General features: G+C 47.2%; 1 protein-coding gene across 1 annotated transcript in view; it reads left to right on the top strand.

The window, feature by feature from the left end:
• The window catches only part of PUM1 (pumilio RNA-binding family member 1), a 57,995-nt gene that overhangs the window by 12,566 nt on the left and 30,140 nt on the right, over positions 1–15,289 (top strand). Inside the window, exons 3-8 of the mRNA XM_010011177.1 lie at positions 4,596–4,704; positions 5,242–5,420; positions 7,367–7,533; positions 8,693–8,963; positions 12,864–12,957; positions 14,676–14,777. Of these exons, the coding sequence (XP_010009479.1) occupies positions 4,596–4,704; positions 5,242–5,420; positions 7,367–7,533; positions 8,693–8,963; positions 12,864–12,957; positions 14,676–14,777 (922 nt within the window). The remainder of the gene's footprint in view (positions 1–4,595; positions 4,705–5,241; positions 5,421–7,366; positions 7,534–8,692; positions 8,964–12,863; positions 12,958–14,675; positions 14,778–15,289) is intronic.

The raw sequence follows: 15,289 nt of genomic DNA, 5'->3' as shown, positions 1-15,289 counted from the left end.
TTTGAGGAGCTTTCTCTTCTCCAGCTGCCCCAGCCCAGCTGTCTCAGCCTGGCTCCAGAGCAGAGCTGCTCCAACCCTCAGCATCTCCATGGCCTGTTCTGGTCTCTGAGGATCTGCTTTTCTTCACATAGATCTCTTTTATCTGCAGCTTTGCAATACTGAACATTTGTGCAGTGTCTCGGGGGGGCTCACGGCCAGTGCAGAGTCTGGGAGAGGTGTTTGTCATCAGTGAGTTACAGCATGTTGAACTGCAGCAGCATTCTTGATTTGGTGGTGGGTGATGCTGTGAGATAAGCCTGGGTCTGGAATACAGGAGCAGCTGTAACTTAACCCAGGAGGGTGGGAGGAGGAGGAGAACAGAGAGACAGGAGGCAACTGGTAGGTGCTTCCCTTCAAACATGGAAGGGATTGAACCCCACATTTTGCAGTATGACTATTGGGGGTAATGGTGAATGTCACCTTACACTTGAAATGCCCTAAGGAATACTTCCCCCTTCATCTGCTGAGCATTTCTCTCTCTCTAGTGCTGTCCCCTCTGGGTTTTAATGCACACAGCAGGGTTCTGGGCTCAAGCACACACTGAAGCCGGGTCATGGGGAGCTTCTCATTGACCAACACCCCCAAGTCCTTCTCCTCAGGGTTGCTCCATCCAGTCTCCCCCAGCCTGTGTCTGTGCTGGGGATTGCCCTCACCCTGAGGCAGGATCCTGCCCCTTGGTTTCTGTCAGACCCTCCACCAGCCATTTGGACTCCCTGAGCTGACAGGAGCTGCCCTTGGGGTTGACTCTCCATTGCTCATGGTGTGCTCAGCCTCCCTGTCTTGTTTTTTACATGGCAACGTTTTTTGAGGGAAAGCAGATAACATCTTAGTGTTTGGAAACCTGCAACGCTGCCCAAATCTGATATGTAAACACATGCTCTGCCTTCTACCTGTTGCTGCAGATGAAGGGAGCTCTTGCAGTGGCACAGATGGTTCCTCTTATCTTCACGTTTGCCTTGTCTGGAGGGGATCAGTTCACTTCGTTTGTCTTAATTCCTAATCTCATCGCAGTGGGATCTACAAGCACAGGCTTTGTATTTGTGGGATGTAGAATTGCTTTTGTGGGTGTGTAAGTCAGCCCTTCCTTCCCACTCTGGTATATTGAATATTGGCCTAGCTCTATAAGTCCTCTCTAAGAGGACTCAGAAGGATTATTTTCATACTGGATAGGGTCAATTTTAATAACAAGTGGGGAACAAAGAAACCAGTCCAGTTGGAAACTGCTGCATGTTCCTTCTTTAATTTCCCGCCTGAAGAACTAGATGAGGTTCACTTAAAATACTGTTTTTGTCCCTCTCTCTATTACAGCGCTCAACTTTCCCTGAGGAAAACTTCATCTCTTGGGCACCCTGTTGCAGGAGTCAGTAATAATTCAGATGGTTGCTGCTTGCTAAACCTCTAGTTAGGGTTGAAGCAGAGCTTGACAGCACAAGGACCCCATTACCATCTGTTGATACTGGCATTTGGTTTTCCCCTTCTCCAGTGTCTAAATACAGCTGGAATCTGTGTGGAAAAGAAACACTTCTATTCCTTTTCTTTCTGCTGATGGTACAGAGCTTCCAGTTGGGAACTTCATGCTTCTGTGGAGGGGGAAAGGTTAAATTGGAGGCAACAGAGGTGGTGTTTGTGCAGTTAAGGGGGTGCGTGTGCACAAGGACAGTATTTGAGTTTTGTCTCATCCTGGTCTGTGATTCACTGCAAAATCATAGGAAGGTGTTTGGGGGCAGTTCCTCAGGATCCTGCTGGTAAGTGGATGTGTTTTTTCCCTTAAGAAAGGGCTAGGTCTACCAAAACCAGGCTAAATGAGTCCCAGGGCCTGGGGGATACAAGCTCAGTCAGAGTGACCAGTGTGCAGCTGTGATAAGGAAAGCCAACAGGATGCTGGGGAACGTCAACAAAGGCATCACCAGCAGAGATAAAGATGTTGTTGTTCCACTCTACTTGGTGCTTGTCAGGCCACACCTGCAATACTGGGTTCAGTTTTGGTACTACTCTACAAAACAGATGTGAACAGGCTGGAGAGGGTCTGGAGAAGAGCCCCAGGGATGATCCAAGGACTGGGAAGCCATATGAGTTAAGGCTGAGAGAGCTGGGACTGTACAGCCTGGAGAAGAGAAGGCTCAGGGGAGACCTTATCACCATGTTCCAGTAGTAAAGGGTGGCTACAAGGAAGGTAGAGACTCCCTTTTCACAAGCAGTCATACGGAAAAGCTGAGGGGTGATGGGGTCTTTCCATAAGAGGATACTCCACTCTGCTCCTTCTTCCCTGTCTGCAGTCTGCAAGCCCTTCCTTCCTTTGAGATGGCTGCAGAGCAGATTGTCCCCTCCACGGTAAGCTCTTATAAAAGGAAAACAGGAGAGTGCAACTGTGGCTAACATTGTTTACTGGGTCCATATCTCCTTCAAGTGGAGGGAGGAGAGCAGTTACATTTGCTGGGGTGGCAGCAGCAGGAGGGAGAAATCAAATCTGGGAATGCCAGAAGCTTAAAAGAAACAGGAACACACCTGATGTGTGGCTGTGTTTCTAAATCCTAGAGAGCACTGGCTCTTCCACCTCCATCCCTTCTCCTATGTTGGACATGAGGGAACAGGTTAGGCTGTGTTTTGAAGGAAGTTTTGCTGATGGGAGTTACTTGTCCTGACAGTTTTCTTGAGTTAGGTTTGGGTTACCCAAACAGGGAGTGAGATGCAAGTCCCTGCTGTTACTGTAAGAGTCCTACTCTGTGCTTATAATCAATCCTGAAGTCACCAACACAGTTCCACCAAGGGAATGATGATCTATCTCGTGATGTTTCTTCTGCTGGTTGCAGAGGAGCAGCTGGAAAACACTGTGTTTCCTCCTTGGTGGTTTGAGAGTAAAAAGGACAAGTTGAGTCTTGTCCTCTCAGGAGGCAGAAGACAATGAAGACCTGAAGGAAAATCTTAGCACTGGATTTTTTCCCAAAGGGATTGCATTTATCTATTTATTTTGCCTTGTAGGTGACTGTTGTGTTTAAGTCAGGGACTGATCTTATTCTCTCCTGATTGTGGCTCAAAAGCAGGAGTCCTTTTAGTCTGCTCTGAGTGTCAGCTGAAGAGCTGAATGTAGCTGCTTTCCTGTCTGGGATGGGGTTGGGGTTGGAGTTTTTTTGGGGTGTTTTTAGATTTTGAAAGGAATTCTGCTCTTCAGGCGTGGACTAAAATTGATGTTGCTTTCATTGTACTACCTGTGCTCCGTGTAACCTGTCCTTAAACCCAAACCTGAACGTGTGGTTTAATCCTGTTCATACAGACCTGCTTTGCGATAGGTTTCTGAGTAAACAGATCTTACAATAACAAGTAGATGGTGAGCACAACTCTCCTGATGTCTGCCTTCAACCAGAGCTCTTGGACCATGTCTGGGTGTTTCACCTTCATCCAGTAGCCTGTTTGCTCTGGCTGCCATAGCCTGAACTTTGCAGGCGAGCTAATGGAGCATAGAGTTACTAACACTTCTGAGACACAGAGACATGGACTGAGCCCATGAGTCTCATTCTGTGATCATTTCAAACAGACACAAGGACTTGTTAATCTTCCAGTTCCTTTAGTTTTAGTCCAGCTTGAGCAGGCAAGGCTCAGTCATTTGGTTCATGTGCTGTGGTTGTGCTGCTGTTTCCTCTCAGAATTGACACACATCTCATTCAGCACGAGGTTTCATCTGAAGAGCGTGTGCTTCTCATCTGAAGCACTTGAGGAGGGCTTGGAATTCCCTTTCCCATATGGAGGTACCACACAGCACGTGCTGCTTGGTGAAGCTGGTGGTTTAGGTTATTTAACTCAATAGGTTATGTCGTTCTTTGTGCCATCTTCTGGAGTTGAGAACCATCTTCCTTGGATTCATCCAAGCCAGAGTGACTTTGGCTTGTTCTCAGTGAGTGCATCTCCCTGTTTGCCTTTCTTCCCATAGGAAAAGCACGCAGGGTGGCCCAGAACTGTTTCCTCTTCGTCGTGCTTACAACCAGCTTTCCCAGCATGGAAAGCCCTCAGCTGACACTGAAGAGGAGAGAAGTGAGAGCTCTTGGCACCTCTTGAGCTCTTCTGTCCCTGCCAGCACCAGCCCCTCAGTATTTGACAGCAAGAATCAGTGCTGGAAATGTTGGCAATTGGGACACATCCCAGCTCAGGTGGAAGGCAAAATGTCCTGGTCTTGGCCAAGATAGAATGAAGGGGGTTAAACCCCAACACATGAAAACTCTCTGATCAGAACAGGGCTTTCTTCCTGCTAATATCTGCAAGTAGCTCTTAAGCATGAAGCGTATGGACAGTGTCAAAGGTATGTGTGTGCTTCCATGTGTGGGCTTCACACAGCACTGGAGAATGCAAGAGGGTTGTGGGGATGGAAGCAGTACCTCAGTGCTGGGTGGCTCCAGAGCAAGGTATCTGTATTTTGATGATGAACCATGCCTCAGTTGGTGGTGAATGATTGATCCATGTTCCCAAGGGAGATGCTTATGGTTTCTGTTTGCATTTTATACTTCTTTTAATCATGCTTTGTTTTGTTTTGTGTTCTTTTTTTTGTCGTCTTTCTTTAATTGCAGCAGCTGTTGCCGGGTAAAAAGTTTTGGGAATCTGATGATTCCAGCAAAGATGGACCAAAAGGGATATTTCTGGGAGATCAGTGGAGAGACAGTGCTTGGGGAGCATCAGGTAGCTCCATTATTTACTTGATTTAGGTGGGGTTTAATACACAGATGTGCAGCTCAGCTTTCAAAGACATCTGCTTTATGTCCTAGAAACCCCCACGTTGTTTTGTGGTTAAAACATATCCATAGGCATTAAAGGATTGTTTAATGTATGTGCACCCTGTTACCTGCTCCAAAACTTCAGAGCTGGGGTACCAGTAGGATGATGTTTGAAAGGACAAACCAAAACTGATTGTTTTTTCATTGTACTAATACAAGTGTTTTACTAAAACTAAACCCTACAACGTGGTTTTAACTGCAACCTTTACTTAGGGACTTAAGTCTCTGAAATGCTCTGATTTTAGACTCTAAATGTAGTTATCACTTGTAGGTTTTCAGGTTCTAGTAGTTAAAAAATGAACAGCCATCCTGCTTTGTTGAATGGCCATCATCAGAGTCAAAACACTGGCACAGTTCAGACCCTAGAGAGTAATTATTTGATGACTTGCCTCCTGTGAATAGTTGGATCTACTTATAAGAATTATCCATGTTTTTGTTCCAGATCACTCTGTTTCCCAACCAATTATGGTGCAGAGAAGACCTGGTCAGGGGTTTCATGTGAATAGTGAAGTCAACTCAGTGCTTTCACCACGGTCAGAGAGTGGAGGACTTGGAGTTAGCATGGTGGAGTATGTGTTGAGCTCATCTCCTGGAGATTCCTGCCTAAGGAAAGGAGGATTTGTAAGTGTGCCTGATTCTGACATCTGAGTTCCTGTTATGTTCCTTTCTCCTTTCTTTGGTTGGTTGTTAATCCATCCCTAAAGGCAGATGTTCCTTCTTTCTTTAATTTGCTCTTAATTTAGCTCCCTCTCTTAAAACAGGCAGGTTTTACCCATTGCTTTTGACTCAGGATGCAGGGTGGGAGTGGGTGTGAGGTATGTGAAGGTTCCTAATGTTCCCTGGTTCTTTGAATCAGCCCACCAGCAGTGACCCCCCCCCCCACCTTGAGCTCATGGTGGGAGGAATGTGCACATCTACCTGTGGTTCTGGATGAACGTGTGGCTGCTTTGTGGCTGGGGAAGAACAAAAAGCTCCATGTGATGATGCTAGAAACATAACATAGCTACAAAAGCCACTCCAGGTGGGAATGCTTTCAAGGGTATATCATTTCCCATGGAGAAGTGGTGGTAGGCACTGTGCTTCGTGGGGTGAGGAAGGGAGGCACAATCAGGCCTCATCCCTGTGGTGGGGAAATAGGGGCTGCATCTCCACCTCCTCGGCCACTGCTCGACCAGGAGTTGTCACAAAGCACAAAAGCAGAGTAGATTTGTCACTGTTCCTCTGCTCATCTCTTCTGGGAGCTGATTTGTGTTTCCTTCCTCCATCCTCTTTATCTTGTCCCTCATTACTAGACACCTGGTAACCTGGTTGAACCCCAGGCCTAAGAGAGATGGGGTTTGAGAAATGGACAAGCAGTGGAAGGAGCCAATTTATCATCAGAATTGGGGCTTAGAGAGGTGGCTGCTCCACAGCAATGCTGGTTCTGCAACCAGGGGTCTCCCCAGGGAATATCCCATCGTGAGGGGGAGAACTGGGCTCCACATCTGTAGTGACAATTGGTGTTGCTGAGTCTGCCCTTAAACAAGCATGAGTTGATTTTCTTTAAGAAGCATCATCAGAAGATAATAACTTTTAAAACAATCCTTTTTCTCCTAAATATTGAAGGAAAAAATACCCCCCTCCAATTTAAGAGGATGGAAAAAGGATTTAGTCAAAAGGGTTCAGCTGCCCTGTTACATACAGAGCAGTTTGCCCTTAGATGAAGGGTGTCGTGTCTGTCTGTGTGACAGCACCAGAGCCATTCTGATAAACATGTTTATATGCCCCTTGCTGGTTTTTATCATAAATTATGTTGGTTTTCCTCTCCCTTTTGTTGTTCACAACTCTGCCCCTGGCATAATCCCCCTTGGTTCTTCTCCCAAGTGAAAGAAAATACAGACATTAAGGGCAGAAGAGCTGCAGATGTAAAACCACTTATCAAATGCTCAACAGCACAGAAATCCCTTTGTTTTTCTCCTTTATTTTCCTTTCCTTTCCTCCCCCCCTCCGAATGTGCTTTAGGGTTCTATGAGCCAGTGACCAACCTAATGATTGACTTGAATGCTCTTAAATCAGCCCTACCTTGGAATTCACTGTGCAAATCAGAATGCTGAGGTGATCCCATTCTGCTCCTACACATGGGCTTCTTCAGCTAGTTACTGCAGCTTTGACACTGAGACAGTGACTTTGAGAGGCTCTAATTCCTTTTGTACCCTTTCAGTACCTGCTGTGTCATGTTTAGAAGTCCCTGGGTTAATTTGGAAGTGCCCAAGACCCATCTAGAAAGAGGATTTGTTGAAGTATTCTTTAACATTCTTTTGGGGTGGGATTTTTAGAGCCTTTAGAATCAGACTCTGACTTGCTAAATGGAAGAAACTAAATAAAACCTGGAAGAGTGAGAACCAGTTCCCTTCTTCCTTCCATTATGTTGGACTGTTTTGCCTTTTTTCTATTTTTATGTGTAGGAACTACTGTTTGCAAGTGACTTATTGGATTGTGACACGTTTCTTTGACTTGCTACAAGCTCAGAATGAAAGTAGAATTGATGGGAAAACGAAACTTATTAAAATACTGTCTCTTTTACCCAGGGGCCGAGGGATGCAGAGAGTGATGAGAATGACAAAGGGGATAAGAAAAATAAGGGCACATTTGATGGTGATAAATTAGGAGATCTGAAGGAGGAGGGGGATGTGATGGATAAAACCAATGGTTTGCCTGTGCAGAATGGGATCGATGCAGATGTCAAAGACTTCAGGTACGTGCACTGTTATCAGTTGTGGTTTACCTGGCAGCTAAGCACCACGTAATCACTCACTCACTCCTCCCTGGTGGGATGGGGTGAGAATCAGAAAGGTAAAAGTGAGATAACTCCTGTGTTGGGATCAGGGCAGTAAAGCAAAAGCACACACACAAAGCAAGGAATTCCTTCACCACTGCCCATCTCAGGCAGCTGTTCAGCCATCTCCAGGACATCAGGGTTCCAGCTTTAAGGTCCCTTCCAACCCAAACCATTCCTTGATTCTGTGATTCTAACTCTGCTTCCAGCACAAATCCCAGGCACAGCCCCATAGCAGCTACTGGGAAGAAAATTAACTCTTCCTCAGCCAAACCCAGCACATACACACTTATATTCTTTGAAAGATTTTCCATGCTGTGGGTGAAGAAGCCTTTGAGTCATTGACACAGTGTCATAAGGATGTCCTCATGCACCCAGGGAAGCACTGGGAAGGTAGGGATAACATCTGTGAGCTCTAGTTCTGTCTGTTGTGATCTTGTTTTAGTTTCACACCTTTCCTTTATTACTGTATGTGAGATTCCTATGGAAATACCAGCTGAAGAGGTTGACTATGCTTATATATTAGTTATAGCTGGGGTTATGGCTTTTCCCTTGTGGCTCTCAAGGGCTTAAAGCCTTCTGAAATGGTGGCTCTTGCTGTAATCAATGCATTTGTATTTCTTGCTCACTTACCCACTCACTCACATTGACATGTAGGAAAACTGTAAAAGCAGAACAAGTGCTGGGAGGTGCAACCTGCTGGTCCCTACCTTGGGATGAAGCAGTTCCCACCGGAGCCCAAGGCTTGTGTTAGGTCGTTTAGAGAGGTTTCAAGTGAGATACAGCACCAGAGTGTTGTGTGGTTCAGAATTCCCAAAGAGCTTTAGCAAGTCTGAAATCCTGTCTTGTCATGGCAGACTCTCAGCAGAAACTGCCTGTTACTACACTTGTACTGCAGCAGCTCTTTGAGGTGGGGGTTTTGTTTGTTTAAAGACATAAATTATTCTGTAGAACTCATTTAGGGAAACTCTTTCAGTGTCCTTTTATTTCCTCCCACCTTTATCATGCCATCTCCAGGCAGATGTGGTGAGTACTTGGGTCTTGCTGTGTGGTTAAATGGATGGATCTCTCCTTGCAGCCGCACACCCGGGAACTGCCAGAACTCTGCTAGTGAGGTCGATCTGCTGGGCCCAAACCAGAACGGATCAGAGGGCTTAGCCCAGCTGGCAAGTACTAATGGTGCCAAGCCCGTGGAGGACTTCTCCAATATCGAATCCCAGAGTGTCCCCCTGGATCCCATGGAGCACGTTGGCATGGAGCCTCTTCAGTTTGATTATTCGGGCACTCAGGTTCCTGTGGACTCGGCCGCAGCCACCGTGGGGCTCTTTGACTACAATTCCCAACAGCAGGTAACGTGTTGGCCATCGGTCCAATCCTGCTGCAGTCCTCAGGAGAGTCAGGGAATCATGGAATGGGTTGGGTTGGGAGGGACCTTAAAGATCATGTAGTTCCAACCCCCCTGCCATGGGTAGGGACACCTTCCATCATCAGGGGTCAGCACCAACTCAGGCTCTTCTCTTGGGGAGAGGGATGGAGGAAGATTTGGGATGGCTTCGTTGTCTCTGGGCTATCTGTAGAGTTTGGCCTGTGTCCTCTTAGGGAGCACAACGCAGGAGATCTCAGCATGGCCACTGAGCAGCAGTCTTCAGGACCCATAGGAACCAGCAGTTACCAACAGTGCTTTTCTGTGTGTTAATTATCTTTACCTCGAGTAAGTTTGTGCTGGAGAAGAGCTTTAAATGAGTAAAAACTGCTAAACAAAACCCCAACCCTCCCTCGAGCCCATGAAGTGACTTAAGGGTCAGACAGCAGCTCAGGCCTGGTGTCACAGCCCTGCGGTGGGATCTCTGCAGTACCAATCCAGAGCCAACCAAGGAATAAGGGATTTAAACCTCCCTGCTTGTGCTTGAGCAGGGTTTAAAACCCAAGGCCAGAGTCCAATACTACAGAGCTTTATCTCAGCCCAGTGTGTTTGACCTTTCTCCCACACAGGCGGCTGTGGCTTCTCATCCCGGAGCAGTAACCCAAGTCCTGGCTTTACTCTTGGCTTGGCTTGAATGCTGGGCCTGGATCCAATGATCCACTGAATCCGCTCCTGTTCCTGCTAGTTTGGGCAGCAATCATCAACTTTTATTGCTTTCCTATTGTAGCTATGATATCTCTCGAAGAACAACAACCTTTGTTGCAGCTGAGGGCAAAGGGACATAACTAGTCCTGCCTTTCCTAAAATATCCAGTCTTTTTTAGCAGAACAGCCTGTTGGCATTCCTTAGTGAGGAAGGCCCATTGCCAAGGGTGTGCTAAAGGCCCGTCTCGGAGCGATCAGAGCCTTTAAAGCAATGGGAATACCTGTGTTAGGGCCTGGGGGTTGGTTTATTATCCAGCACATTTAGGAGGGGAATGGTGGACATTGTTTTAATGATTGAACTAAAGAGTTGCTGGAGAGTTCAGGAAGAAAAGCTAGTTCCAAGTTTTTGTCTCCCTTTGGTAGGGGACCTTGTGAGAATTCATATCCAACAATGAAACTTGGGTAGTTATTTCTGTGCTAGAGCTCAACGAGGGAACTGCTTTTTAAAGGACTGTTGGATATGGGAAAGGAACTGGAGGAGTAGGAAGCCTAAAACATGCATTTTGTCAGTGGATTTTAGTTCAACGAAGGCTCATTGATGAGGTCAAGTGTTTCTATTTGTTTCTTCAAGCTTTATAGAGTTGGGATTTAAAATGTGAGCGTCTTGCACATAGCTGGTGGAAATAGAAACTCTCGGAGGAAGGCTGGCCTGGGAAGTGGGCCCATGTCCGGAGGGATTGCAGGATGGACCTCTGGCACCAGCTGGCCCTAAGCAGGCCTGGTGGAGTTTGGTTCTCTTTGTATGAAGAACATGGGCAATATCCACATAGAGCTGATGTCACCTCAGTGTAATCATGGAATGTGAGAGTGGTTTGTGTTGGAAGGGACCCTAAAGCTCCTCCAGCTCCAACCCCTGCCACGGGCAGGGACACCTTCCACTAGAGCAGGTTCTCCAAGCCCCTGTGTCCAAGCTGGCCTTGAACACTGCCAGGGATGGGGCAGCCACAGCTTCTCTGGGCACCCTGTGCCAGCGCCTCAGCACCCTCCCAGGGAAGAGCTTCTGCCCAAGAGCTCATCTCAATGTCCCCTCTGGCAGGTTCAAGCCATTCCCCTTGTTCTGTCCCTCCATCCCTTGTCCAAAGCCCCTCTCCAGGTTTCCTGTAGCCCCGTTAGGCACTGGAGCTGCTCTAAGGTGTCCCTTTCAGGAGCCTTCTCCAGGCTGAGCCAGCCCAGCTCTCTCAGCCTGTCCTCCTAAGAAGTAAAAAACAACTTTCTGCTGGGTGAAGCTGAATTTCTCTCTTCTCTTTAAATGGTGAAGTTTGGTGGCAGTGGAGGCCCTGTGCTGTGGGTACAGCACCTTGCCCACGCCATCCCTGTGTCGTGCCGAGTTGCTGCCCAGGTCACGTTGACAATAAGCAGGCTGGGCTATTTCAGAACTGTGATTTTAAAGTCTCAGCCTTGTTGCAGCTACTTATACCTACAGTAACTGCTCTCAACAGGCTTTTGTAAGCGTAAGGGCCGTAGTAAAGAGAAGGCTTCACCTTTCTGCCGGATGTGACCTCTTAGTGCACATCTGTGTAACCTGGTGTATTTTGGCTCCAAGATGTGCCTATTTTCTTACTACATGACATCCAGTCTGCTGCCAGTTACAGCCTGGATGAAAGCAGTCTCTCTCTTTGGGAAGTCCAGGTTTTCTCCATGCAGGTATCAGAAGGAAACATGCCCTGAACAAAAAGATCTCCTCTGCAGAAGTGCCTTTCTCAGTCTGCTGAGAAAGGCATCACACACTTTGGAGGGATTACAAGCAAGTGCAGCTAAAAGCAATATTAAGAAGGGAAGGTCTTAACCACGTGTAATCTGATTAGAGATGTCAGATGTCCCTATTTCAGGAGAAACTGCCTTACAGAAATGTCATCTTCAAATGTTCCCATAACTATAACACAGTCTCCCGTGTCCTGGTTTCTTGGAATTCCCTGGATTAACTCCCCCCCATGCTGTAAGTGCTGCTTCATGTGTGTGCATGTGTGAGGGAGGAAAACAGCCTTGTTTTTTGCAATGTCATAGATTCACAGAATTCCAGCCTGGTTTGGGTTGAAGGAGAGGAAGGAACAGGGAGGAACATTGCTTCTGGGTAGCTCCAGAGTGGCTGTTCCACTTGTGGATCCTTTAAGGTTTGAATTAAAGCTGAGCCATCCTCTGCTGATGGATTAAATCAGAGAGTTTCCTTTGGTAGAAGGACAGCTGGGAAGGGAGTTTGTAGGAAGGACCTGGATGAATGAGGAAGAAAGAAAACCCAAACCTAAGCAAAAGTACTTGGAAGTCTGATGTAATCCTCTCCTTTTTTGTTCTTGAGAATGACTGTTCTCAGGAACATTGCCCATTGCTCCTAGAGATTGCAGGGACCTGTAGGCTGGCAAACTTGTGTATCTTTTGGATGACTTACCCAAAAACTCCCGAGATCTGGTTTCTGTCCGTGGTCAGAGAAGAATTTACATCCTTGCATGGAAGGCTGGCAGGAAAAGGAGCATTTTGGCCAGGGGTTTGTGAGCTCCTGAGGCTGGTGTCTCACCCGGTGGCTTCTTAGGTGGCTCTGGAGCCATCACAAGCGTATCATCTCCCACACCTTGCTCTGCTGGCTTCTTCATGTTCAAGGCCAGGTTGGACATAGGGGCTTGGAGCCACCTGCTCTAGTGGAAGGTGTCCCTGCCCGTGGCAGGGGTTGGAGCTGGAGGAGCTTTAAGGTCCCTTCCAACCCAAACCAGGCTGGGATTCCATGAGTCCCACCATCTGAAAGAATCCCCCAGGTTCTCTGCTGCTGTGACTGTGATTTCACTGTGCTCGGTGTTGATCAAGAGCCCTTGGTCTGCTGGTGGCAGCTGCTAGTGATCCGCAGGCTGCAGTGAGGGGTTGTGTGTTTAAATTGGGGAATAAAGGGGCTTTCAGGCAACGTGCAGAGAACAGCAGAGAAAACCCTGGCTGGGGTTTAGCTGTGCTTCAGAAATAGATTGTTTTCCAGGGGGATTATCATGGGCAATTGATTTCAAGAGTTTGGTATTTTTCAATTCCTATTGAAATGTTTCCCTTTAAAGAGGAGTGTCTGTAGTTGTGAAAATAAGTTGTGTGTAAAGGAATTGCTTTAAAAAGAAGAGTAAAGGACCGTATTTGTGCTTCTGTCCCTTCAGTTGTTCCAAAGACCGAATGCGCTTGCTGTTCAGCAGCTGACAGCAGCGCAGCAGCAGCAGTATGCCTTGGCAGCTGCCCATCAGCCTCACATAGGTAAGTCTTGCATTTAATACACCACATTTTATTAGGCTTTAATCAACAGAACGTATTGGGAAAAGACTAAGGAAAAAGGATGGGTGGTATTTGGAGGATCCTAACTATGTTTTTGCAACTGGCAATCGACACACAAGCAGAAGTGCACTGTTTGAAGACCCACTCGAAGAGTTTTGGAGGTAGCTCTTGCCTGCTTTAAAAGCTCTAAAGCATTTGTCTGGCAGGAGTGATACTTTCCTTTGTTGAGGGGGCTGCTCAGGGAGGAGAGTGCTCTGAAATACGTGCTGTGAGTAAGACATGAGTTGGGGTGAGCAGCACAGCAATGTACAACTCCCTATGCATCTGTACACACATCCTGTGGCTGAGCTGCCTGGGTCATCTTTAAGTTAAAGATGTAATTTATGCAAACACATGATTGAAACTATTAAAGGAGTATGGATTAGGAATAAAGCACATAACCCTGTAGCAGGGCTATTCCTGGATGATTAAACTATCTTAGGGTTAAATGTTTTTAGCACAATAAGCAATTTAAGTTGTTCCTCCTACCCAAAAGCCCAGTACAAATACGTTGGGACTTTCCCACTCTGCACAGTGCATTTGTGTGCTTGTTGGGGCTCAGGGGTAGACCTGAATCAAACTGATTTAGCTTTTTACCTTACTCCCCTTCACCTTCATCTCCCCCCCACGCCCCTTTCCCGCCCCCCTGGGATTTCTCTAATGATTAAACTGTTACCTTGCAGAGGAAGGTAATGCCTACATGGCAGGGATCATTCCTTGTCATGCCTGTATGGTCCTGAGCTCCTTCCCAGCTAATTAATTGAAGTACTGGGAGTGTGTAGTGGGCTTGGAACTCAAAGTAGTGTAGACTGGTTCTTGATCAGCTCACTACAGAAGATGCAGAGAAGGACCAAGCACCCAGATAGTTAGTAGCTGGTGTTAATAGTCACCTCAAGAGTAAGGGTGTCCCTGTGCCATGGTAATATCTGAGCAAATTTGGGTATTGTATATGGAGTGTTTTCATAGAATCATGGAATTACAGAATGGGTTGGAAGGGTTGTCAAAGCTCCTCCAGCTCCAACCCCTGCCACGGGCAGGGACACCTTCCACTAGAGCAGGTGGCTCCAAGCCCCTGTGTCCAAGCTGGCCTTGAACACTGCCAGGGATGGGGCAGCCATAGCTTCTCTGGGCACCCTGTGCCAGCGCCTCAGCACCCTCCCAGGGAAGAGCTTCTGCCTCAGAGCTCATCTCAGTCTCCCCTCTGGCAGGTTAAAGCCATTGCCCTTGTCCTGTCCCTCCATCCCTTGTCCAAAGCCCCTCTCCAGGTTTCCTGTAGCCCCGTTAGGCACTGGAGCTGCTCTAATGTGTCCCCTTCAGGAGCCTTCTCTTCTAGAAGCTGCCCCAGCCCAGCTGTCTCAGCCTGGCTCCAGGGCAGAGCTGCTCCACCCCTCACAGCAGCTCCATGGCCTCCTTTGGACTCACTCACATTTTACCACTTCAGCTTTCCTGAATGGACATTGCATCCTTGGAACTGGCTTTCTTTTATATAGATGATACCCTCCCTGATTGTTCTGCTCAGACTCTGGGCTTGCTCATTCCCTTCAGAAACCAACCTGTAACAAACTCTAAAACCATGGTTCTGTGCTCACCAGGCAGAGGTGTTTTGGCAGGGCTGCACTTCTAGTTAAGTTTGTTTTCACTGACAGGTATGTTTTCAGCAGGTTTAGCTCCTGCTGCCTTTGTCCCCAACCCGTACATCATCAGCGCCGCTCCGCCGGGAACCGACCCCTACGCCGCCGGACTCGCAGCCGCTGCCACGTTAGGTGAGATGCTTCCACTTGGCCATTCATTCCTGACCTTTTCTGTGCCAGAACTGCTCTGGAGCCTGTGGTTGTGAAATGAACTGTTAGTACATTGTCATTTCCATGGAGAGATAATGGTTTATCAGGGAGTTGAAATGGAATTTGTCTTGGAAACGCTGTTTTCTGTCGCTTACGTGTGGTAGTTGTTGTATAACACTTGCTGTGGGCTCTGTCTCTGCTGAGGATAAACCACCAGAGCAAAGCCAGAATGAGACACTTGCAGACATCAATGTCACTGCATGTTTGGGGTTTTTTGGTGGCTGACAGGAGTGAGAGATACCTTTGAAAATCGATGTGTTAAATGCTAGAAAGATGAGGATGTGTTTTCCTGCCAGGGAGGTTGTATCTCCTTGCTGTTTAGCTTGATTTACTGTAGTGCATTCTGCAAATGGGATCTTTCCCTTTCGCGAGAGCCTGTCAAGAATTCATGGGGTTTAGATCCTCAAGATAAAAACATCCTGTATCCACTGCAA

The sequence above is a fragment of the Nestor notabilis genome, unplaced genomic scaffold (genome assembly GCF_000696875.1).
Source record: "Nestor notabilis isolate BGI_N333 unplaced genomic scaffold, ASM69687v1 scaffold8393, whole genome shotgun sequence".
Taxonomy (NCBI): domain Eukaryota; kingdom Metazoa; phylum Chordata; class Aves; order Psittaciformes; family Psittacidae; genus Nestor; species Nestor notabilis.
The sequence above is the reverse complement of the archived record's forward strand: the minus strand, read 5'-3'. Positions and strand labels throughout refer to the sequence as shown.